This window comes from Stenella coeruleoalba, assembly GCF_951394435.1.
Source record: "Stenella coeruleoalba genome assembly, chromosome: 8".
Lineage (NCBI taxonomy): Eukaryota > Metazoa > Chordata > Mammalia > Artiodactyla > Delphinidae > Stenella > Stenella coeruleoalba.
This window is the reverse complement of record NC_137154.1, coordinates 51,472,338-51,498,939: the sequence shown is the minus strand read 5'-3', so window position 1 is coordinate 51,498,939 and position 26,602 is coordinate 51,472,338. Positions and strand designations below refer to the sequence as shown.

The window sequence follows — 26,602 nt, the reverse complement described above, 5'->3', positions numbered from 1 at the left end:
TTTGTAACTCTGAGGTTCTAGCAATCAGAATATCTGTTCCTCTTACCAGGATAAGGCATTATGAGCAATTTCCATTTGTTTCAGCTCAGACTAATCATGAGCAACAAAAGCCCTTTGGCTCTGGTCAGAGGATAAATCAACTAGGTCAGTGACACAAGAGCTCCAAGGTGACAGAACCCAGCAGCCTCCAGTTTAAGAGATAAGCCTGACTCATCCCTCAGTGATGTAATGGAAAGTGATGCACTGGGAATCAAGAGATCTGAATCCTGCTCCCAGCTCTGCCAACGAGGTGCCCTGTCACCTTGAGTAAAGCACTGCCCTTCCTGGGCCCCTAACCTGCACTTGCTTTAGGCTGGCTGGGTTCCAAGGTCACTTAGCTCTAATATCTTGTCAATTTATGAAACCTTACATCTTGCTTTCACAAATTAATAACAAGGAAATGTGGGCAACTGGAAAATACCACTGTATTCCAGACTCCTAAATGGGGTCCACATGACATTGCCCACATGATATGGAGGCAGCGTGTATCTGTGTGTATACATGCGTTTATTCACCTTTTTATCAAGTCACTACACATCCTCCAACTTTACACTCATCCATTAGCTGCTGCTCTTTCATCTTCCCTAAAGGAGACTCAGCAATGAGCAATTCTGCAACCAAAATATCAGTCCTCACCTGGCAAATTCTGCCCACACTCCCAGTGGGGTTCACTTGTAAGTCCTGGCCTGCTGAGCTTTCAATTTGAATTCAGAAAAGCATTTTAATTGAAGGCACCTGCTATCTTGACAGCCCTCCCTTAGTGTTACACCTTGAGAGGAAATCTGAGTTTCCTCTTGTTGCTTTTGGAAACCAACTCGAAAAAAAACAAAATAACTTCAGGACTGAAACTGATGAGTTTCAGAAAAGTACACACAATGCTAAGAATGCTCTAAGGTCCCACAGACCTCTATGCATGGGTATCCCAGAAAAGTAGGGGGGGACAGGGTCTGCCACTTAATAACTGTGTGACCCTAGGAAGTCGCTTCATCTCTCCAAACCTCAGTTTCTCCACCTGTAAGACTGAGATAATACCATCAATCTCAAGGATAATCTGTATAAAGTACATAGCAAATTAGGGCTCAATAAATTTGAGTGTGATACACTCACACTCAGATACCACACACACTCATATATACACCCTAAAAAACTGGTGTGAGGATTAGAGCTAATGTAGTACTAGCATAGGGTCTAGCTCAATAAATTATAGCTATTCTGTACAAAAGTAGGAATGCACTAATGCTCAGAATAGGAAAAACATTAGAGGTCAACTTAGACTAGTGGTTCTGAAAGAGGTAACTCTGGACCAGCAGCAGCATCACCCTTGCTCAAGATCTCCTAAGTCAGAAAATCTGGGGATGGAGCCTAGTAAGTTGTGTTTTAAAAAGCCGTGCAGGGGCTTCCCTGGTGGCACAGCGGTTAAGAATCCGCCTGGGGTTTCCCTGTTGGCGCAGTGGTTGAGAGTCCGCCTGCCGATGCAAGGGACACGGGTTCGTGCCCCGGTCTGGGAAGATACCACATGCCGCGGAGCGGCTGGGCCCATGCGCCATGGCCGCTGAGCCTGTGCGTCTGGAACCTGTGCTCCGCAACTGGAGAGGCCACAACAGTGAGAGGCCCGCATACCGCAAAAAAAAAAAAAAAAAAGAATCCGCCTGCCAATGCAGGGGACATGGGTTCCAGCCCTGGTCTGGGAAGATCCCACATGCCACGGAGCAACTGAGCCCGTGTGCCACAACTACTGAGCCTGCTCTCTAACGCCTGCAAGCCGTAACTACTGAAGCCCACGTGCCACAGCTAGTGAAACCCGTGCACCTAGAGCCCATGCTCCGCAACAAGAGAAGCCACCGCAATGAGAAGCCTGCGCACCACAATGAAGAGTAGTCCCCACTCAGCACAACCAGAGAAAGCCTGCGCAGCAACGAAGACCCAACACAGCCATAAATAAATAAATAAATAAATTTTTAAAAAAGCCTTGCAGGTGATTCTAATGTATGCTTGAGAACCAGTGACTTGGATCATGGTTTGACAAACTATTTTTATAAAGGACCATGTAAAAATGTTTTTGCATAACAGTCTCTGTCACAGCTACTCAACTCTGCCATTGTAGCATAAAAGCAGCCACAGAGAGTGTGTAAATGAATAAGCAGGGCTCTATTCCAATAAGCCTTTATTTACAAAAACAGGCAATGGGGTTTTGGAACTGGATAGAGGTTGCACAACACTGCAAATGCATTAAATACCACTGAATTATTCACTTTAAAATGGTTCGTTTAGTGACATGTGAATTTCGCCTCAATAAATTATTTTTAAAAAGCAAATAGGCAGGCTCTTCCCTGGTGGCGCAGTGGTTGAGAGTCCGCCTGCTGATGCAGGGGACACGGGCTTGTGCCCCAGTCTGGGAAGATCCCACATGCCACGGAGCGGCTAGGCTCGTGAGCCATGGCCGCTGAGCCTGCGCATCCGGATCCTGTGCTCCGCAACGGGAGAGGCCACAACAGTGAGAGGCCCGCGTACCGCAAAAAAAAAAAAAAAAAAAATGCAAATAGGCAGTTGTTGGTATTTGGCTCACAAGTAGTAGTTTTCTGACACGTGACCAAGATCAACCTTTAATTCTTTGCTTAAACTCCTTCCAGGCAACCCTAATTTGTAGTTATGTAACATCCACCTGCATACTTATGACAGGTCACTCACTACCCCACAAAGTACTTTTTTTTCACTTATGGACAGACTCTGATCCTATCTGGAGGGTTTTTTCATATACAAAATCTCCCTCCCTATGCCTCCTATCCACAGAGAGTTTACTTATGATTGTCTGCTTCACTAAAGGGACTCCATGCCAGGTTGATTTAAAGGATGAGTTCACTCTAATTGGAGAAATACTGAAGGGGGACATGCTTACGTGCTAAAGCACCAGGCAAAGAGAAATTGAATCCCTTAGTTAAATATACTCGACAGGATGGACTGACTTCTCACATACACACACATCCATCATTAGCAGATTTTTATTAGATGGAAGATACCTAGGGTTGGCTCAAAGGAAAGTGGTGACAGTCGGCAAGCACTCCTTCACAGAGGAGAGGAGGCACTCCTGGCTGTGGAGATGTGTACTTATGATATTGAGGGTCAGGGTCTCCTTCTTAACTTTGGCCACCCAGGAAGCTCTTTCCATTGCCACTCAGTGTCACCAGTGCTGGCATGAAAGGGTCTACAGTGAGCTAGTTCAACTTGGCTAGCAGTTCTTCCAGTTCTGGCCGAGCTTTGAACCTTCCTTTGAAGTCTTCTTCAGTGTGCTGAGGAGAAGAAAAAGAAGATAAGAGGGAATTACTACAGAGTTACTCAAATATGCCCAGCATCAGAAAAGGATCCATCAGCCAGCTCTGCAGAAAATGATTTAGATTCAACTAACTTTTACTGAGTAGCTACTATGTACCAGACTTATATTAGGTATCAAGGATTCAAAGTTGAATTGGACTTTCTCCCTGCCTTAAGTATACTTCCCTATTTGTGTTCGGTTTAATTACACTGTATGGGATCGTAAATCATGTTCTTTCTGCTATACAACTGCCTCAAGGGAGGGAATTTGTGGGTGTAATGGGCTCACGCCTAATATCAGGATGCTGTGATGGAGTTCAATTTCCATGGTCTATAGAGCATCATCCCTGATGCACTGGGAAAGCCAGAAAAATGATCACGGTAAAGCAGCCTGCACACCTTTCCTTATTATTTTTATCTGGGCTAAATTATTCATATGTCTTTGTTTCTAAAGCCAGCCAGTTCAGATTTTCTATTCCATATTTTGAGCCCACCAGCAGGCCTCTTCTCATATTAGCACATACCTCCTTCACTGACAGTTTGACTCCTTCAGGAAGATTGCTTTGAATTATTTCCAAGAAAATCTCTGCAAATGTAGCACTCAAACCGCTGATCTGCAAAAGGAAAGAAGATGCTCTAAGAGAGGCACTGAAACCTAGGTGATTGGGCAGACATGGCAAGGGCTCAAATGTCAGCTCCAGCAGAGCTAGAGGGCCTTTGGGTGAAGGAGCTGTTTTTGGAGCCCAGACTTTCCAGGATTTCTCTTGCTGATCTGCCAAGTTGTCTGGTTACTAAGATGGTCATGGCCAATATCTGCTCTTGTAGGCAATGAATGTCATAACTGGATCAAGAGGTCAAGTCCAGGATGACTTTCTGAATCAACTCAGGTTTACCCACATAGACTGGGACCTGTTGTTGTCAGACCCTGTGCTGAGAATCCAGAGTTAAATCAGATGTGTGGTAGAAGGGCATGCAGTGGGCTGTGGGAACCCACAAGAGAAACACCTACCTAACAATCAGGAGGGTCAGAAAAAGCTTCCAAAAGAGGTAACATCTGGTTAGAGTCTTGAAATACAGGACTAAATTGGGAGAATTCAGCAGTAGTGTGGAATTTTTTTTAAGGCAGAGGAAGCAATATTCAGTAAAATGTGGAGGAAAAGTACAGTATTAGGGAATTGAAACTAGTGACATGTGTGGCTGGAATGAAAGGGGGTGTGAAGAAGAAAAGCAGGAGGAGTAACATGAAGGCACTTAGGTGCTAATCAAAGAGTTCAAACTTTATCCTGTGAGCCTCAGTGGCAAGTTAGAGCTGTCATAAAATGTAGCTCAAATAATTTATTCCTGATAATATTTAAAGAACCAAGATTGTAAGTACTTTAATTATTTAAAATTTTAACACAAATTTAGGGTTTTACTACCTTAACATACCTCTGGTTACCTTCCTGATATGTTTCTTGAGTGGATCAAAAAGGGGTGATGTCCATTTGTTGGAATATTACTTGGCAGTAAAAAGGAATGAAATACTGATACATGCTACAACATGGATGAACCTTGAAAACATTATGCTAAGTGAAAGAAGCTAGATATAAAAGGCCATATTTTATATAATTCCATTTGAAGAAATGCCTAGAAGAGATAAAACCATAGAAGTGGAAAGCAGATTAGTGGTTGCCAGGACCTGGGGGGATGGGGAAAGAGGAGTGACTGCTAATGGGTACAGAGCGCGAAAGGGAAGCCACTGAGGAATTCTAGGCAGGACAATGACACGATCACATTGATATGATCGTACAGCAAAGTGGATGGATCTGAAAGATTTTTAGGGGTAGAGGCCACTGAATTTGGAGAATGAATGGATACCCAAGGGCAAAGAAGGGTCAAGCATTAAGCTCAAAGGTGAGGAGGATTACAGGAAAAAAACATCAGTCCCTCTACAATTAGTTTTGTATACACTGAGTGAGGGCACCTGTGGACCATTTTAACGGAGAAACCCAGTAGACAACTGGATAGCAGGTTTGAAGCTCAACCAAGAGATCAGGATAGAGAAAAGAACCAGGAGAGGCAAATACATTTCAAATTTCTCCCAGAGTACCTACCTGAACCACTCGCTCATGGGTGGTAAGAACTGAGTCCAGGAGCATTTTCCTGCCTTGGTCCTGCAACTGCAACACCTCCACGGTTTTGGTGGGCATCGCATAACTGTGGGAAGGAAGAGTCAGCTATTGGGAGGGTTCTCTTAAGCCAGCAGCACCACTTCAGTCAGGGTAGTCCCTGAGTACAGCCACTACTGCATGCAGTAGCTCCTGCAATCTAATCTAGGGCTGTTTATCTTCATCCAGGAGCAAAGTAACCAGATCCTCTTATGCCTCCTCCAGAAATCTCTAAACTCCGTGAGGGGAGAGACCATGTCTAATACTTTTCTGCATCCCCAGTCATGCCTAATAAAACACTCTGAATAAAACCTGGTGATTATTAAGTATTTACTGCTACTAAAGAATAGCCACTTCTAAAAGAATCCAGCTCATCACTAGGTACACTTTGGAGGTTAACCTTGGGTATTTCACCTCTTCTGAAGAAATGAAGCACGAAACCCAATCCTGCACGAAATGAAGCACGAAACCCAAACCGAATCCCAATCCTTTTATTTTATTTTATTTTATTTTATTTTTAAATTTTTTGGCCATGTCGTGCGGCATGTGGGATCTTAGTTCCCAACCAGGCATCAAACCCCTGCCGCCTGCGATGGAAGTGTGGAGTCTTAACCACTGGACCGCCAGGGAAGTCCCCTGCTCCAGTTCTAGAGCAGGATTTCTCAACATCAGCACTACTGACGCTTTAGAACAGATAATTCTTGTTGTCGGGGCTGGAGTATGCATCCCTAATCTCTATACCCAGAGAGTGCCAGTAGTACCCCCGAAGTGATAACAATCAAAATTATCACCATTGTTAAACGTCCCCAGGTTGAGAACCATTGTTGTAGAGTCTCTGCTCACTACAATCGGCTTCAGCAGATCTACATGCCACAATAAAGAGTGCTGGACTTGGGGTCAAGTCTTGGCTCTGTCACTTATTAGCAATATTTACTTAGGCAAGTCCCTTCCCACTCTGGGCCTCAGTTTCTCCATGTATAAAGGGGATTACAATCTAGGCTTATATCAATAGATTATTGTGAGAATCAGATATGGTGATGAATAGGACTGATGGCTACACAGAAATATGGTATTAGTGTTGTGTTCATCTTATCAAAAATTCCTCAAACTGAAGATAAATGGAATAATAATAACAACAGTAGGATTGCTGAATTTTCATGCCACACAAGGCTTCATCAATTAAGAGTAAGGAGTATGGCCCTCTACAGATGGACTGCTACGAAAAGAAGTTTGGCGTGTAACGGAAAATGGATTAGAAACATGAGAGTCAGTACTGGATTTAAATGTTGGCTTCGCCACTTACTACCTATTTGACCTTGGACAAACTAATTCAGTTCTCTGAGTCTTAGTTTCTTCAGCTATTAAATGAAGATAATACTACCTAGTTCATAGGGTTGTAGCTAATTAAATAAGATTACATAGGGGGCTTCCCTGGTGGCGCAGTGGTTGGGAGTCCGCCTGACGATGCAGGGGACACGGGTTCGTGCCCCGGTCCGGGAAGATCCCACATGCCGCGGAGCGGCTGGGCCCGTGAGCCATGGCCACTGAGCCTGTGCGTCCGGAGCCTGTGCTCCGCAACGGGAGAGGCCCGCGTACCGCAAAAAAAAAAAAAAAAAAAAAATAAGATTACATAAGTAATTTGCCAGGTATACTGTGCCTACAAATGCCAATTCCCTTGCCCTTATAAACAGTGAGTAAATGCTAGGTATTGCAAACTTCCAGATAGCCTCCCTAAATAACATCCCCTTCCATTTTATAGCACAATCTCTGATCTCTTCAAATTTACCTTTGGTAATAACTTCCTTATATAAAAAAATCGGCAGGCTTCCCTCGTGGTGCAGTGGTTGAGAGTCCGCCTGCCGATGCAGGGGACACGGGTTCGTGCCCCGGTCCGGGAAGATCCCACATGCCGTGGAGCGGCTGGGCCCGTGAGCCATGGCCGCTGAGCCTGCACGTCCGGAGCCTGTGCTCCGCAATGGGAGAGGCCACAACAGTGAGAGGCCCGTGTACAGTAAAAAACAAACAAACAACAACAAAAAAAATTGGGGACTTCCCTGGCGGTCCGGTGGTTAAAACTCCACGCTTCCACTGCAGGGAGCATGGGTTCGATCCCTGGTCAGGGAACTAAGATCCCGAATGCTACGTGGTGCAGCCAAAACAAAAAAAAATTGGGATGCATTCATAGACTGGTTATGGAAAATCAAATAAAGTAATTATGTAAAAGCTTTCAGAAAAGTAAACAGCACTCTAAAATGCTCTTTTTCCTTTTTGACATTCCACAGATAAGACTGAATAAAGTGAGAATTGTTCATTCTTGCCACTAAACATGCATTTTATTCCTCAACACTTACAAGATTCCATTGATTTGTTTATTCATTCATTTACTCTTTCAACAAACATTTACTGAGATCCTGTCTGTCCTAGGCAGTCTGGTGGGCACTATGCAGTCTATGCTTTCAAGGAGCTTGCTAAGAGCGTTTTGGAGAGACAGGTATGTACACAAACATCTGCACTACAGGAAGACAAAGGCAATATAGGTATGTACCAAACGTTACAGGGACAAGAGGGAGAGAAGGGGCAGAGCTTGGGGAAGGCTTCATAGGTGAGGCAGGGCTTCATCAAGATGTAAGGAATGAACATAGATGTTTGCCATTCCAAAAAACGGCATTCTACAAAAGTAAGGAGGCATGAGACCCTCGAAGAGAACCAACAGAAAAACCAGACATAGTTCGATAAAAAAAAATACTGAGAACTCTAGTCATTTCAAAGTATAATAGGCCTTTGAGTAGTAAAAGTATAGGTATCTTTTTCTTTAGTATCTACTCTTTTCTGTATGTCCCAAATTTTCTGCAATAAACATTACTTGGATGATCAGATAGTAAAAACAGAAGGGAAGGGACTTCCCTGGTGGTCCAACGGGTAAGACTCCACGCTCCCAATGCAGGGGACCCGGGTTTGATCCCTGGTCAGGGAACTAGATCCCGCAAATGTACTGCAACTAAGAGTTCGCATGCCGCAACTAAGAAGTCCGCACGCTGCAACTAAAAAAAGATCCCACATGCCGCAACTAAGACCCAGCACAGCCAAAATAAATAAATAAATATTAAAAAAAAAAAAACAGAAGGGAAGAAATGAAGTAGTTGAATTTCAAAAGTCAACCTAACATGACAAAATAGTGCTAGCTTTTGAGTAATGCTGGGATAGGACCCAAGGGACCCTGCTGGGATGCTAGGGAACTTAGAATCTGTGGACTCTACTATATATAAGTTATGCCTCCATTTTAAAAAATGTAAGTGGACTAAAAAATAAAAAAAAAAAGGAAAGAGCAGCCTTACAGAGAATGATGATGAATGATGCTTTACTCTCCACAGAGAACAGGAGCTGGGTCAGCTTCAGGCTTGGAAACTGCTCCCAGATGAGTAAGATTTCCATCTCTCCAGACACCTGCTCAGCAAGGGATGCAGGCAAATTAAAGGACCCACAGGAGAGGCCCCTTCCTCTCATCTTCTGGGTGAGCTGCAGCTGCAGCAAGGCAGACCATTTATAGAACAAAAGCTAGCGCACAGTTCCCCTGCTCAATTCCATCTCAAGGTCAGAGCCCTACCCCCAACTACTAAAGGAAAAATGGATCAAGATAAAATGAAAATCAGAAAAAAAGAAAATCATTTTATCTCTGAAAAGCTGGGCAGTAAGAATGCCTGATATGATGGTCTGAAAACCTCAATCAGTGCAGAGAAGTGAATTGCTAAAAATGAACATCTCTTTATGCTCTACTATTTGGAGCAAAGAACCAGGAAAGAGGCAAAAAGCAGCATATCATTCATTTTGTTATCCTAGAATTCATGTTCATGCCTACTGGAACTCAATCCAAGTCAACAAATATTCATTCAGTGCCTACTATGTGTCAGGTACTGGGCAGCGTGACTGCTGATGCAGACAGAAACAATCCCTGCCTTACATATCTTAGAGTCTAATAATAATCAAGTAATTATGAGAGTAAGGAATGAGCATTTTGAAAGGGAAGTTATATACCCTTTTTTTAAAAAAATAAATTTATTTATTTTCCTTATTTATTTTTGGCTGTGTTGGGTCTTCATTGCTGCGCGCGGGCTTTCTCTAGTTGCAGCGAGCAGGGGCTAGTCTTCGTTGTGGTGCACGGGCTTCTCATTGCGGTGGCTTCTCTTGTTGCAGAGCACAGGCTCTAGGTACACGGGCTTGAGTAGCTGTGGCACACAGGCTAAGTAGTTGTGGCTCAAGGGCTCTAGAGTGCAGGCTCAGTAGTTGTGGCGCATGGGCTCAGTTGCTCTGCGGCATGTGGGATCTTCCCGGATCAGGGCTTGAACCCATGTCGCCTGCACTGGCAGGCGGATTCTTAACCACTGCACCACCAGGGAAGAAGATACCCTTTACTTCTCCTAAATATATAACATAAAGACCTAACTTAATGAGGTTCTCTGAAGAAGTGACATTTAAAATAAAGCCTAAGAAAAAAATAGGGGCTGATTAGCTGAAGGGGAAAGAGTATTCTAGGCTTTAGAGAGCATATGCAAAGGTCCTGAGGTGGGAAAGGACAAAAAACAAAGTCAGTGTAACTGGAGATAGAAGGAGAGGGAGAGAGAAGTGTGAGTTAAGGTGAGAGAGGCAAGCCCAGGCCATGGAGCACCTAGCAAGGTATGTGAGAAACTTTTATTTTGATCCTAAAGGAATGGGAGGCCATGGAAGGAATTTAAGCATGAGAGTGACATGATCATATTTCCATTCTAGAAAGATTACACTAAAAGCAGTGTGGAGAACCAGTTAGAGGGAATTACGAATTTGGAAGAAAAGAAGTGGGTTCAAATCCAGACCTTGCCATTTACGACTATAGGCAAGCTTTTATTATATTATTAATAATAATAACAACAATAATAATAGCAGCCAAAGTTTCTGGACTTAGTTGTAAGCATTTTAAATATATTAACTCCCTTTATTTTCACAATAGCTTTATTAGATAGGTACTTTTATTAACCTCATTTTACAAATGAGGAAACCAAGACACAAAGAGGTTAAGGAAACTGCCCAATGTCACACAGGAAGAATGTAGCAGAACAAGAGCAAAACCTAAGCAGTCTGGCTGCAGAATCAATGCTTTGATACACTATGGCAAGGTGCTTGTCTGAATTAAGTAAAGTAATATACAAAAAAAGTATTTAGCAGAGTGGCTGGCTGTTATGATAGTAGGTGCTCAACAAATGTTACTGCCTGCCTGCCTTTACTCAAATGCAGCCAGAGCTTTTCACAGTAGGGTATTAAAAACAAAATATTTTAAAAAGTCCTTCTGAAAATTTAAAACACTATTCCAAGGAGCTGATCCACTGTAGGTATGATAACATTCTGTAAATGGCATTTAATGCCTCTTTGCCACCACCTTGTCTGAGATGCTGCCCCTAATCCCTGCCAGCTGAAAAACACCTCGTTAATTACTAATAACAATAATATTATTTACAGAATGTTCACAACGTTCTGTTAAGTGCTATTATATATTTTCTTATTTAATTTTCAGAACTCAAAGAAATAGGAAAATTACCATCCCCATTATGAAGACAAAGAAACTGAGGTTCAGAATTTCTCAAGGTCATATTGCTAATAACTGGTAGAACTAGGATTTAAATGCAGACAGTTTGATTCCAGAGCTTTTACTCTTAACCACTTGTTACTCAAAGTGTGATCCAAAGACAAGCTGCTGGTAAGCAAACTGCTTGTTATCAGTTCAAGACAAGATAAGAAGCATGACACAGTCAGTAAACACACTTTAATTCAATCAACATTTTGTTTTCAATAGCAAGAGTTTCTTGATGAAGGAAGCAAAGCATTAATGTACATTTTGGCATAAGCTCCTAATATCTTCGCAGAGTGGTACTTTGAGAAGCATTGCTCTAAATTATTATGCTACTCTGCCTTCTTGAACTGATATTAAACTTTATCTTTCACTTATCACTTCCACATTATGTTATAATTATTTTTTGAATAATTATAACTCTCCTTGAAATCGCGCATTTACCTTTGTATCCTCCAGTCAGAATGTCTAGTCCAATGCCTACCACAGAGCAAGAAGAGGCTCAACCAGCAGTTCTTTAATTAAGTACTTAAAAGCACTTTCATTAAACTTTAGGAAATGTATACTACACAACTGGATTGTGTAGTCATATTCAAGAACCTGTCATTCTTTCAAGAATGGCTTAATGTTCCCCATGTGGCAGGCTTTATGCTAGGTACTGAAGAAATGAAGAAGAACACAAGTCAGGGGGGAAGGGAGCTGGCAAATGAATAGATGATTACAGCCCAGAGCACTAAGTGACATGACAGAGGTATGTGTCAAGTGCTGAAAGAGCAACCAACTCTCTGGGGCATCAGAAAAAGATAAAGTACATCTTTAGGCCTAAAACAATTGAAGTACTATCAGCTGTGAGAGCTAAAGTCACAGCTGATTATCCAATCTTCTCAGAAGCACATTTAGCACAGTTATACTCTAAGTAATAAAGGTTTAAAAGTTCAAATTTGGCTTAAGGACTTAAAATACTATATAATTAAAAATACTGGAGTCAGGGAGAACTGGGTTAAATCCAGGCAACTTACTGGTTCTGTGAATTTTGGCCTTTCAGAGCCTTGGTTTACTCATCTATAAAATGGGAATATACTAATATCTAGTGAGTAAGAAAGTATAATTTTTGCCATATCCACCTATGATGCCACGTATTACCTTGCTACAATGGCAAACCAACCACCCAAACTATTATTTATTAAATATTTTTCTTTAAATCAACTCACTTAAAAATTAATTTTAAAAAGAAACTTGAGATGTGGAACAACTGGAACTCATGTTGCTGGTTAGAGTGAAAAGTGGTATGGCCACTGTGGAAAGCAGCTTGGCAGTTTCTTACAAATTTAAAAGTACAGGACTTCCCTGGTGGTGCAGTGGCTAAGAATCTGACTGTCAATGCAGGGGACACAGGTTCGAGCCCTGGTTCGGGAAGATCCCAAATGCTGCAGAGCAACTGAGCCTGCGCACCACAACTACTGAACCTGCACACCACAACTACTGAAGCCTGCACACCTACAGCCCATGCTCCGCAGCAAGAGAAGCCACCACAAGGAGAAGCCCACTAACCACAACAAAGAGTAGTCCCCGCTCCCCGCAACTAGAGAAAGCCCGCATGCAGCGACAAAGACCCAACGTGGCCAATAAATAAATAAATATATATATATTTTAAAACTAAATAAAAATACACCACTCTTACCATTTAACCCAGCAATCACACTCCTAGAGAAATGAAAACTTCTGTTCTCACAAACACCTGTACATGTTTATAGTAGCTCTATTTGTAACTGCCCGAAACTGGAAACAACACAAATGTCCTTCAAATGAATAAACAAACTGTGGTACATCCACTCAATGAAATGCTACTCAGCAACAAAAAGGAACAAACTACTTGACACAGGCAACAACATGGATGAATCTCAAATACATTATCCTAAGTGAAAGAAGCCAGACTCAAATGGAAAAATACTGTATGATTCCATTTATATGACATTTTGGAAAAGGCAAAACTACAAGGCCATAAAATAAATCAATAGTTGCAGGGACTGGGGGTGGGACAAGGGATTGACTACAAAGGGAGGAGGGGACTTCTTGGGATGATGAAGATGTTCTATATCCTGATTATGATGGTATTTATTCTACTGCATGCATTTGTCAAAACTCACAGAAACTGTTCACTAAAAGGGTGAATTTTACTAACTAATTTTAATAATTTACTAAATTATACCTCAATAAGCCTGACTTTATATCACTATAGTAAATAGAAAAAAGAGTATCAGTTGACATATAAAGAAGTTAAGGGCTTCCCTGGTGGCACAGTGGTTGAGAGTCCGCCTGCCGATGCAGGGGACACGGGTTCGTGCCCCGGTCCGGGAAGATCCCACATGTCGCGGAGCAGCTGGGCCCGTGAGCCATGGCCGCTGAGCCTGCGCGTCCGGAGCCTGTGCTCCGCAACGGGAGAGGCCCCAACAGTGAGAGGCCCGAATACCGCAAAAAAAAAAAAAAAAAAAAAAAAGAAGTTAAGCTAAAAATAAATACAGTGAAAACAAAACAATGTTATAAAATTCTAGCTAGATGGTGGTGTTTGCCAAAGACTCTGAGCCTGAGGTCCCCTCTTTCTTATAAAGATTAGGAAGTACTTCAGCGGTGTTAAGGACATACCAGCACAACACTAAGAATTTCTCCTTCACATAATTAGGTTTAAAAAGAATTAAAAAGGGAAGAAATTTCTCACCATGTGATTTAATGTTATTTAAGGCATCCCACACTTTCTCAAACATTGAGATAAGATATGTAAAGTGCCTGGCCTGGCATGGATAGTCAGTAAATGTTAGTTCTCCTCCCCTACAGTTTTCCAGCAAACCCAAAGAGTATGTAAAAAGCAGAGGAGGCGAAGAATATCTATATAAATGGGGAGATATACCATGTTAATGGATCAGAGGACTCAAAATAGATGTCAATTCTCCTCAAATTGATCCTCAGATTCAACACACCCCACCAAAATTCCATCAGGCTCTTTTCTGTAGAAATCAACAAGCTAATTCTAAAATTTTAATGAAAAACCCAGGGACCTAAAATAGCCAAAATAATTTTGAATAAAGAACAAAGTTGCTTTTTCAGTAATCAAGCTACTGTAATCAAGATAGTGTGGTACGGGGAATTCCCTGGCGGTCCAGTGGTTAGGACTCGGCGCTTTCACTGCCGTGGCAGTGGTTCGATCCCTGGTCAGGTAACTAGGATCCCACAATCCGCGCAGTGCAGCCAAAAAAAAAAAAAAGAAGAAGAAGAAGAAAATAAAGCCACTATGAAATACCACCATATATCTCCTAGAATAACTTTAAAAAAATGTGACAAACCAAGTGCTGACCAGGGTAAGGAGTTATTGAAACTCTCATATACTGATGGTGGGAATACAAAATAGGACAGCCGCTCTGGAAAAAGTTTGACAGTTTCTTATAAGGTGAAACACACATTCACCATAAAACCCAACAATCCCAGGCTTAGGTAGTTGTTGAAGAGGAAGGAAGACACATGCCCCTACAAAACTGGTATGAGAAAGCTTATGGCAGCTTTATTCATAATTACCAATAAACTAGAAACAATCCAAATGTATATCAACTGGTGAATGCCTAAACCAACTAAGGTTCACCATTTAATGCAATACTATTCAGCAACAGAATACTTGCAAAACCCCAGATGAATCTTAAACCCATTATGCTAAGTGAAAGAGGCCAGAAACAAACAGCTACATACTGTATGATTCCATTTATATGATATTCTGGAGAACTTAAAACAATAGGGACAGAAAATCAATCAGTGGTTGCCAGGGACTTGAGAGGAAAGAGAGAGGAAATTGACTACACCTTGGGCACCCAGGAACTTTTTGTTTTAAGAACTTAATAGACTTGTTCTATATTTTGATGGTGGCAAACTATATACGTAAAAAGAGTGAATTTTACTACATGTAAGTTATATCTCAAAACTTCATTTAACAATAACAAAGCAGAGCATACTACCCACACCAAGAACATCCCATGCAAAGGCATCTTTCATACCTTTCCTCGACTTTAATGGAGAGATGGTTGCAGAGGTTGTGAACATACTGGGCATAACTCTCTGCCAGGGCCATATCATATGCAATCAGGTGAATGTTTAAAACCCCGTATTCATAATCTGTCCCCAAATTAATGGGTCTCACTTCCACTTTTCCCCTCTTCTTCTTGGGCTAAACAGGAAACAAAAGAGAAAGAAACTAAATCAAAGTATTGTACAAGAAATTCTAACCATACCATCTTGATATATATATATACATTAAAAAAATCAATCTTTCAGTTAAACTTGTTTACCATTTTTCTCTCAGGTTACCCTACCTATAAATTGAACTTTTCCTGGGAAGGAATGGGCAGCCTCCCTTGACACTGGGCTGTAGCATCAGTCAATGAAAGGAGAGGGAATATTGCTGGCATTATTTAACATAAATACATGTGACTGTCTTCTGCCATTAACTAGTTTTGAGATTCACCTTCCAAATCTGGCCCTCAGTTTCCCAATTTTTATATTAATGGGGTTATGCTAGATAACAGATTCTTGAGGATTTTTTTGGGGGGGGCCATGCCGCGCAGCTTGTGGAATCTTTTTTTTTTTTTTTACAGGAAATAAAGAATCCTTTTTTATTTTTTGTGTGTGTGTTAGTTTCTGCTTTATAACAAAGTGAATCAGTTATACATATACATATGTTCCCATATCTCTTCCCTCTTGCGTCTCTCTCCCACCCACCCTCCCTATCCCACCCCTCTAGGTGGTCATAAAGCACTGAGCTGATCTCCCTGTGCTATGCGGCTGCTTCAGCTTGTGGGATCTTAGCTCCCTGACCAGGGATTGAACCTGGGCCCTTGGCAGTGAGAGCACACAGTCCTAACCACTGGACCACCAGGGAATTCCCAACAGATTCTTTTTTTTTTTAAATAAATTTATTTATTTACTCATTTATTTTTGGCTGCGTTGGGTCTTCGTTGCTGCGCACGGGCTTTCTCTAGCTCCGGTGAGCGGGGGCTACTCTTTGTTGCGGTGCCTGGGCTCCTTCTCATTGCGGTGGCTTCTCATGTTGCCGAGCACCGGCTCTATGCGCGCAAGCGGGCTCAGTAGTTGCCGCTCACGGGCTCTAGAGTGCAGGCTCAGTAGATATGGCGCTTGGGCTTAGTTGCTCCGTGGTATGTGGGATCTTCCCGGACCAGGGCTTGAACCCGTGTCCCCTGCATTAGCAGGCGGATTCTTAACCTCTGTGCCACTAGGGAAGCCCTCCCAACAGATTCTTAATCTAGAATCCATAAAGGAATTTCAAGGGGTGTGTCAACCCCAAAACTTACATGCAAAATTTTACATGTGTGCACATTTTTTCTAAGGAGAGAATCTTAACTTTCATCGGAATCTTAAAGAAATTAATCACAAGAAAGTGCAGAATTACTTCTCTTCCAGCCCTCCTAGCTTTGAAATTCTGCAGTCCAATTATTTAGACAGCCTTCCTTTTAAAAACTTAGAGGCAGACAAATTATTTTATTTCTACCCTTCTCTTTCATATAAAGTATTGCTTCACTACATAACAACCTGTGCAAACTGCTGTAAAAAGTATGAGCCCTGGGAAAACAGATATGTAACACGACATAGATCAGGATCAAGAAAGCTTCTCAACCAGAAATAATTTAACCTAAATGCCCATCAGGAGGGGAACTTGTTAAATAAAACATGGCACATCCATTCAATAGTACATTATGCATCTGTAAGAAGACATAAGGAACTTCCTTATGTACTGATACAGAAAGGTTTTTAAGATAAATTAAATGCTAAAAGCAGACTGTAGAATAATGTTTTCAGAATATTGCCATACATATACAAAGGGTGGGTGGGGGAGAATAGATGTGTGTGTTTAATTACTTACATATTTATTTGTTTGCATATCAAAAACTAACTCTGGAAGGATACACAAAAATACTAATACCATTGGCTGCCTATGAGGGAGGGAACTGTATGGCTGGGGCACAGGGATGGGAAGGAGACTTTTTAACTACTTCCCTTCTATATTTTTTGAATTTTTAATAATATGAATCTTTTATCAATTCAAAGTTAGAATCTTAAAATCTACCTTGCTTTTTAAAATTTTTTAGTAAAAATGTTTTTACAATGTTCATACTAAAAATGCATAAATAAGGACACAGCTTAATGAATTTTCAAAGTGAAAATACCTGTTTAAACAGTATCTTGAAAAAGAAACAGACCACTACCAGCACCCGCAAAAGTCTCCTGCCTCCCAAATTGGTGACCACTAGTCTGACTTCTAGAACCATATGCTCATTTTGCCTTTTTTCTAAATTCATGAAAATGGAATAATATACTATGTTCTCTTTTGTGTCCAGCTTCTTTAACTCATTATGTTTGTAAGATTCATCATATTTTAGGTGAAACAGGAATTCTTTCCTTCTCATTGCCCTAGTAAGTCTATTATATGAATATGTTATAGTTTATTTATCCTTTTTACTGTAGGTGGAAATTAGAGTTGTTTCCGGTGTGGAGCCATTATGAATAGTATTGCTACCAATGTTTTTGCATGTATCTTTCAGTGAACATATGTATGTATTTCTGTTGGGGATATACCCAGAACTTGAACTACTGATTTACAGACAATGTAGAGTTTCATCTTTAATAAGTTCTCTGTTTTTCAAAGTGGTTTCTAATTTAGACTCCTACCAGCAGTACACGAACGTTCTAGTTGCTCTACATTCTTGCCAATACTTACAAAACTTAGTATAGTCAGGTTTTCTGGTTGGTTTCTTTTAGCCATTCTGGTTTGTATGAGGTGGTAATGCATTGAGACTTTAACTTGCATTTTCTTTAAGTTTACTGAACCTGAGCATGTTCCCATATGTCCACTGGCCATTTAGATATTCTCTTTTATAACCTGCCTATTCAAGTATTTTGCCCATTTTTTAGATTGGGTTGCCTTCCTTTCCCTTACTGATTTGCAGAGGTTCCTTCTATATTCTAGACATGATCCTTTGTTAAACGTACATGTTGCAAATATCTTCTTCCTCCCTGTGTCTTCCTTTTTCACTTTTTAATGGTGCATTTTGATGAGCAAAAATTCTTATTTTTAATGTAGTCCAATTTACTCATTTTTTTCTTTTATATTTATAGTGACTTTTGTGTCCTGTTTAAGAAATCTTTGCTTACCTTAAGATCATGAGGATATTCTTGTATGTTATCTTCTAAAGTTTGATTATTTTAATATTTACATTTAGATCTACAATCATTTTAAGGGCTTTTTGTGTACAGTGTGAAATACGAGTCAAGTCAGTTTTTTTCACATGACTATTCAATCCAATTGACCCAAGTACCCCAGCACCATTGTAGTGCAGTGTCACTTATGTCATATAATAAATGTTCAGAGATACTTGGATCTGTTTCTATATTCTTTATCCTGCTCCATTGGGCTATTTGTCTATTCTTGAGCTAATACCACACTGTCCTAATTACTGGAGATTTAGAATAAATCTTGCTATTTGGTAGAAATTTTTTTTAAAGAAAAAAATGAGGTGGGGATCTATTTACATGTCTTAAGTCACCCCTATCTAACAGCCAACAGCCTAGTTACTGCCATAGCAGAGGTGTTCCTGGCAGAGTACCTAGAGTGGTTCTCTCACATCAATGCTCTCCAGGTCAGTCTAAGAGAGCAGGGGCCCAATCTGGGGAAACAGGGGGAGGACCAAGAAATGGTCCTTTCACAAGGCCGGTAAAACTGATACAAACCTGATCTCACAGGGATATTCTGAGAACTGAACAAAACACTGTATATAGTTAATTCAATCTGTGGCACATAGTTAAACACTCAATAAACATTAACTTTTATTATTATTTTTTCATTTTCATATTCCTCACATCTAGCACAGGGCCCAGCAGAGAGACGACATGCAGTGAATCACTATTTTAGAATTTTAGAATAGGATGGCATTTAGAGATAACTTTTTCCCAGTTCTTCATCCTTGCAGGGGAAGAATATGAAGCCCAGAGAGATTAAATATGTCCCCCAGAGTCACACAGCCACACCGGACAGATCCTAGGAACTAACCCAGACCTCCTGACTCCCAATGCAGAAATTTTTTCACTGAACCCTCTGCATTATTAAAGTTCTTAACAGTGGTAGTCACCCCAGGGTCCTAGACTTTGCTATGAGTGAGAAGCCAACTTCTATAACCAACCATCAAGGTGCAGGGGTTTGGGTCTCCTGCAGAGGGTCTCCTGCATACCCGAGGCCAAATGCAGCGATCCAGACTTCTCATCATGACAGCACTGCAGTCAGAGCTGTGAAGAATGCTAAAGTCAGAATGCAAAGGGGAGTGGCTGAAATTTTCCAGCAGGGAAGGGAGGAGCTTCTTTGAAGCCTGCAGGAGGCTTTTCTTAACCAGGGAAAATGCCAGGGCTCTTCAAAAGTGTCGCCTTAGGAGAACAAAAAGAAGAAAGCTGATTCTAGTATCCCTCTTGGCATCTCACTTGCTTTTCCATGTTGGCCTAGATCTGTCTAGACCAATCCACACCATCAGGAGTCCACTGTGATATTATATTTCAGTTCTGAGCCAGGGCACAGCATAGCTAGCAAGAGCTTGAGTGCATGAGATTTCAGACACCAGTTCCTATAATTTTACCTGCTCAGTCTTTCTCATCCCCTCCTTTTTATTCCTACTGCCTAAGTTTAGACCTTCATGACTGCCATGGGGAGCTACTAAAGATATCTGTGCAAGAGATGTACATGACTAGGGCTGTGTTTCGGGAAGGCCACCCTGACTGCCCATGAAGGAGAGCTAGGCAGGAAAGGAATGGAGGCTACGAGAAAGATGGCAGGGAAGATGGACTACTGCCCACCATCAAACTTTGGTACTCCTGTGACTGACCTGGATTCACCGTGAGTTGGCCCAGGGCGGCCATCCTTGGATCCCTGTAGAAGTACAATATGATGCCCAAAATGGGCCATGGGATAAATCACTAAACCATTTTTGTACAGAAATATCCATATTACTCTTATTTTACAGACAGAAAACTGAGGTCCTCTGAAGGATGTTATTTGGCCAAGGCTACTGGGGAACTTTGCTGGCAAAGAACAGATAGAGAAAGGACTCAGATTAGAATCACAGACTGTTATAGCTGGAAGGTAACTTAGAGATAACTTAGTTTCTCCTTCCTTCCTCCCCTAATTTTATATAAGGGGGAAGTCGAGGTCCAGAAAGGTTAAAATAAAGGTTACAATAGTAAGGAAATGGAAAAGGCAACCACTTTGGGTCTAGCCATGGCTAGAAGCTGAGTCTGTGGCCCCAAACCCAGGCTCTCTCCTCTAGATTCTGCAAAAGTAATGATAGTAGCTGCCTATCACTATAGGTGGCATTCTCTAGGGTGGGAAAGTTGGGAAGAAATTGTATCATCTGAATCCTCAAATGAAAAGCTGACAGACCTGCAGCATATACAGCTTCCAGAAATTCTGCTGATGGAAATTTTAAAAGCTACACCTGGGGACTTAAATGATTTGGTGATGGTACCCTGAACAGTCCATAATGAGCCGTAGGGTACACAGAAATCAAGTGGTTATGTTTATAACTCAGTGTAGCACACTCAAGAAATGTACACCAGACAGAAGGCCTGACCCTGACTGGGATGGCAGAGAGGCTCAGCCTGGTGCTGCATAAAGAGCCCTAGACTAAGATGGAAGCCAAAGAATATCTGGGGGACTTCCCTGGCAGTCCAGTGGTTAAGACTCCGCGGTTCCACTGCAGGGAGCACGGGTTTGATCCCTGGTTGGGGAACTAAGATCCTGCATGCTGTACAGCATGGCTGAAAAAAAAAGAAAATCTGGGCTCAAGTACTGTCTTAGTCACTACATGACATTGAGTGACCTCTCTAGGTGTCAGTGTCTTCATCTGTAATACCTAAGGTTCTTGTGAAGCTCAAAATAGTGAATTTCTGTGAAATGGAAATAGTATGGACATTAGATTGATTCTGACCACTGTCAGTTCAAATAATGGCTCTGGAAATTACTAGCCACTTGGGAAAGTCATTTAATGAGTCTTAGATTCCTTAAACAGCGTCCTTAATAACCACAGCATATCTGAGGATTAAATAAAATATACCATTTATAATACTGTAAAATGAAATAATGCTTTTAAAGCCTGGCACACAGTGGTTACACATCTGGTATATAGTAGTTGCTCAATAAGTGGTATCTTTAAAGAAAGACTGAGTAATGTACACAGATAGGACATTATTTTTACTACAAATTGGAGGTAAGCATGCTCCTAGTATCCTATTGGTGTGCTTTACAGAATGAGACATCTATTAAGCACCTGCTGTGTGCAAAGTGCTGATTCAACCACTCTAAAGAAAGAGTCCAAAGAAAGAGAAAACACAGTCCCAGTTCTAAAGAGGCTTACAGTTCAGAGAAAGAGAGAGAGAGAAGACACACATGAAAGAACCAGTCCTCTCAGGACTTCCCTGGTGGCACAGTGGTGAAGAATCCACCTGCCCATGCCGGGGACACGGGTTCGAGCCCTGGTCCGGGAAGATCCCACATACCGCGGAACAACTAAGCCTGTGCGCCACAACTACTGAGCCCACGCTCCGCAACTACTGAAGACTGCCTGCCTAGAGCCTGTGCTCCGCAACAAGAGAAGCCACTGCAATGAGAAGCCCACGCACCACAACGAATAGTAGACCCCGCTCGCCACAACCAGAGAAAGATCATGCACAGTAACAAAGACCCAATGCAGCCAAAAATAAATTAATTAATTAATTTTAAAAAAAAGAAGAAAAAGAACCAATCCTCTCAATTTAATCATAACAAGCAGCCCACCTCCCATGGCAAGTTCAACACAAGCTACCTTGCTGCACCATGTCAATTAAAACCCAAGAGCAATGACCTCAGGTGGTCGCAGCTGAAAGTGCAACGAGCAGGTCAGTACTCCTAGGTTTTTTGCATGACATATAAGGGTATATAGTAGTTCCTCAATAAATGGCAACTTTAAAAAAAGTTAATCTAGACCTGTCTACCTCTCAAGTCTCATGTACCATCATCCTCGAGTGCCCACTTGAGATTCCAGGATTAACAAACTGCTAAAAGTTTCCCAACTGCATCTCCAGGATCAATGACTTTCCACCTTTGCCCAGAATGTTTCCCCTCCCTGCAGAGTCTGACTCTTCACCTAACATCCTCAGTGTAACTCCTAGTAATTTTTTGTTGCTGTTGTTGTTGCTTTTTGCGGCACCCACGCGGCGTGCCGGATCTTAGTTCCCTGATCAGGGGTGGAACCCGTGCCCCCTGCAGTGGAAGCGCGGCATTTTACCACTGGACCGCAAGGGAAGTCCCTCCTAGTCATTTTTTTTTTCTTTTGCGTACACGGGCCTCTCACTGCTGCGGCCTCTCCCGTTGCAGAGCACAGGCTCCGGACGCGCAGGTTCAGCGGCCACGGCTCACGGGCCCAGCCGCTCCGCGGCATGTGGGATCTTCCCGGACCGGGGCACGAACCCGCGTCCCCCGCATCGGCAGGCGGACCCCCAACCACTGCACCACCAGGGAAGCTCCCCTCCTAGTCATTTTTTAAGGCTCTGTTCATGCTCTTCCAGGAAGACTTCCTTCATTCCTCATGCTGAGTTAGGTACTACGCCTATGTGTTCCCATAGCAACCCCCTCCCCATTATACATCACTATCACTTATCACATGTATCCATTTATTCAACAAATATTTTCTGACCAATAGTGATAAGCCAGACCAGGGTTAGCAATGGGGATATGATAGTAAATAAGACAGCCATAGTCTCTGCTTGCTGAAACTTGCAATCTATTGGGAAAGGCATACAGAGAACGATTATAAGAAGATGCATGTTTTGAGGGAGGGAAATAGAGTGCTATGGGATTGTAAAAAAGAGGGACTAATGCCATCATCAGCATCATCATTATCACCACCAGTAACTACTTATGGGCTCCATGCTTCAGACATTGTGCTAAGTACTTAAAACTTTCTTTTTTAACTTACTTCTCACAAACCATTTAAATAACATGGTTATTTAAAGGCAACAAAATTGTGGCTTGTAAAAGTTAAGTAACTTACCCAAGGACATATACTAGTAAGCATAAGAACTGAATCTTTAACTTGGGTCTGCCTAATTCTAAAACATTTCTCTTAATCTCCGTCTTTCTCTTTAAGGAAGGTATGCAGAGCCTGTCAGTTTCCTCAATATCTATTATCTCTTTTCTCTTTAATCACGGACCTGATGAATTTTACCTGGGCACATGACCATTTATAATAAAAATTACATTTCCCAACCAACCTTGCAGCTGGGTATGGTTATGTGACCAAGTTCTGGCCAGTGGGATACAAGCTCACACATACTGCTTTCCCTTTCCCCTTCCTGCTGGTTGGAATGTTGACATGAAGGCTTAAGGGAGGCAGCCATCTCAGACTATGAGATAGAAGCTGTATGATAAGTGTTGCAAAACAAAAGGCGGGACTATCTACCTATACTTTATATGACAGAAAAATAAACTCTATCTTGTTTAAGCCCCTTGACTGAGTGGATCTCCCTCTTGTGGCAGCCAAACCACTACCTCAATAAGAAAGTATTATGTCTCATTCATTTCTCTATTCCTAGAGCCCAGCAATATTAAATGTTGAGTTGAGCTGAATTAAATTCTGGTTCTAATTCTGTTATTTACTAGCCATATGGTCATAGAGAAATCACTTATGCTCCTCAGTTTCCTTTTCTGCCCAGTCTACCTCACAGGATAGTTGGTGAAGCAAAAAGCATGGTTTTCAAATCTGTTGGTTACAAAGGGCCTAAGAAAAAATCACGTTTCCCTTTGTGAAGCACATGAAATACTCATCAATGTGCTTTCACTGTATAAAACAAGAATGACTTAACTAGCAGAACATACGGTTAGATTATATAAATGGAGTTCTCTGCATTTCAAAAAATATGAAAACATATGAGTTTCTCTGTTAACATTTATTTTCATCAAGTAAAACTGATGGGAGAAAAACTTGTAATTTAGAAAGTTCTATCCATTAACTTAATTGTCTTTCTAAAATGTGGAAGATTGCCATTATTAAACCTGAGGAGAGGTTCCATTCTAGGATCACCAGTGTTCCAAGGGCCTATGGTTTGAGAGGCACTGAGATAATGGACGGAAAAACACTTTGAAAATGGAAAGAGATCATTACTTTTATTCATATCAAAAATGAATCTCTCTAAAACTCTGACACTGTTGTAATTTAGCAGAACAGGCAAGGCAGGATGAGAGCCCAGTGGGTTGGAGACCAGGGTGCTCTAATGGCACAGGCTAAAAGTCAGGTCTTCACAGGAATTGTTCTGTGCCTGGAAAAGCTCTGGGAAACCCTTTTATAGTTTTTACAGCCCCAGTGTTTCCAGCTACGCTAAGCAACTGCATACTCCTAGATGAGTGTCAGTTCACTTTACATACTCAGTGTAAGAACACAGGTAGTATTTAATAAATGTTTGTTGAGCTGAACTCTATAACACCTCCACTGACACTTTCAGGGAGAACTGCATCTTTAACTTTGCTCTCTTGATATTTAGTTCATTTCCCAAGCAAAGCACTTCCCACGTGTACCTTAGTTACATTTTTGAGCACTATCCTTCCCAGGCCACTTCATACTTTTTGTAGTTAAGAGACTGTGTCCCACTCACCACAGCGTCATCTGTGCAAAGCACAGTGCCTGGCACATAGCAAACACTCAATAACGGTTGTTCTTTTCAATGAGTTACAAGGGGCAGACTTGAGGGAAAACATGGATGCTAGTTTAAAACAACTCTCTGTAAGCCAGTCCTATAATCCATGTCTAGCCCTACAGTCACCAGGCCAGCAAAACCAATCTTTCTGTTTCTAGGAAGCTAGGACTATCACCACAAAGTGATTCTGATCTGCTGATTTTTCTGGGAATGATGTCACAGTCTCCTCACAGACTTGTGGCTGTTAGAGCTGATCAATCTATGAGTGCTACAACAAAATAAGTAGGTGTCAGAAATGACAAACACCTCCTCTATGTCAACAGTCAGAACAGCATGAAGTTTTCAAGAGAAAAGGTATCTTGACTCCTAGTTGCCCTTCTACAAAGAGGAAATAAACTGTCTGAGTTCAAAAACCTTACTCTCTTGCCCCAGAGTCTGAAAAATAGAACATATAACAGCTAAAACTGACAGCAATTTATGTTGTCTCTATTTCATCCTCCCACATCTTCCTCTTGGCAATGCTTTTATTCTTGGGCTGCTATTACCCTAAAATTGGAGACTGAACAACAGCTGAGGGCAAGTAAGTAAGTGGTCTTGGGAGATATGACCTAGCACTATACAAATGTGAAGGACTATATTCTTTTTATTTTTATCAAATAAAAATCACTCCAAACAATCTGAAGCCTTTTAAATTTAACAGAATGATGCAGGGCCCTTGAAGGAATAATGAGATTACACACTGAGACACAGTGCTATGGCTGCAGATATGCTCTGAAGCGTGAGCCCCCACTGCCATGAGTCAAGGTGGGTCTTACATGATGAGAGAAGAAAAAGGAAGATATCATGTCTTAAAGAAGAAAGAGCATGTACAAAGAACAGAAGCATGAGACAGAATGGGTGTATGAGAAAATGTGCCTGAAGTATAGTGTGCAAAATGGGAAATCACTGAGAAGGAGATTGGGTCTGTGCTGAGAGACCCGAAATCCCACTGAGGATACAGAAAAAACGGTTTGCTATCATCCCCCATGCTGCCACCCAAGAGGAAGCTTTGTTTTCACCTCTCTTCTCACTAACTCCTCAGAGAAGCATCAAGGACAAGGGCACAGGATGGAGGGATGGAAACCAACCTAGAGTTATAAACCAGGCCATGCAAGATAGAGATAAAACCAGTATTGACAAGGAAAGCTGAGGTGAGGTAGATGTGCCTTTTCCTTCCCAAGGTTCAGGAGTCATAAGGCTGAGTGTGGAACCTTTGGAAGGAGGAGTGAAGAGATTATACCAGCAGAAAAGGGACAAGGGTTGGCCACTTTGTGCATGAGAATTAACTCTTGTCTCAGGGATGTAGGGCTCAAGAGAGTAGAGGAGCCAGCCTGAGAGTCAGAGAAGAAAAAATGGGAAAATGGCTGTTTATTGTTTTTTCTAGGTTCTAAGTTCAGGGAAGAAAGGAAGCCAAAAGATGACTTCTAGCTTTTCCAGTCCAGTTCCCCAGGGGTGCAAAAGAGACAGGGACTTGGGACAGAGCCTCTGTAAGCTGGCGGATGAAAGTTTTCATTGTGCTCTTCCGTGCGGGAAGTGAGGAGCCTCTAGCAGCTTCCATCACCATCCAGCCCTATTGTGCTAGCCACCCTGGAACAATGAATGACATCAGAGAAAACCCTACAGCCCTAACAAAAGGGAGCATCACTCCCTTCAAGCAACCAAGGTCATCTGGAGGCAGCTGTTTGCAGAGAATGGGTTGTTTGCCAGCTCT

The 26,602-nt window shown here is 41.8% G+C and overlaps 1 protein-coding gene across 2 annotated transcripts in view; it reads right to left on the bottom strand.

Moving 5' to 3' along the window:
- The window catches only part of MRPL48 (mitochondrial ribosomal protein L48), a 57,664-nt gene that overhangs the window by 5,097 nt on the left and 25,965 nt on the right, over window positions 1-26,602 (bottom strand). The window contains exons 5-8 of one of the 2 annotated variants that reach the window (XR_013829325.1): window positions 15,129-15,298; window positions 5,442-5,544; window positions 3,873-3,962; window positions 3,057-3,326 (exon numbers count right to left, since the gene is read on the bottom strand). Coding sequence is in view for 1 of the 2 variants with exons in the window: in XM_079928538.1 (XP_079784664.1) it covers window positions 3,252-3,326; window positions 3,873-3,962; window positions 5,442-5,544; window positions 15,129-15,298 (438 nt within the window). In the remaining variant the exon portion in view is untranslated. Of the gene's footprint in view, window positions 1-2,226; window positions 3,327-3,872; window positions 3,963-5,441; window positions 5,545-15,128; window positions 15,299-26,602 lie in introns of those variants that run through there. The other variant, XM_079928538.1, reaches the window with a different exon arrangement.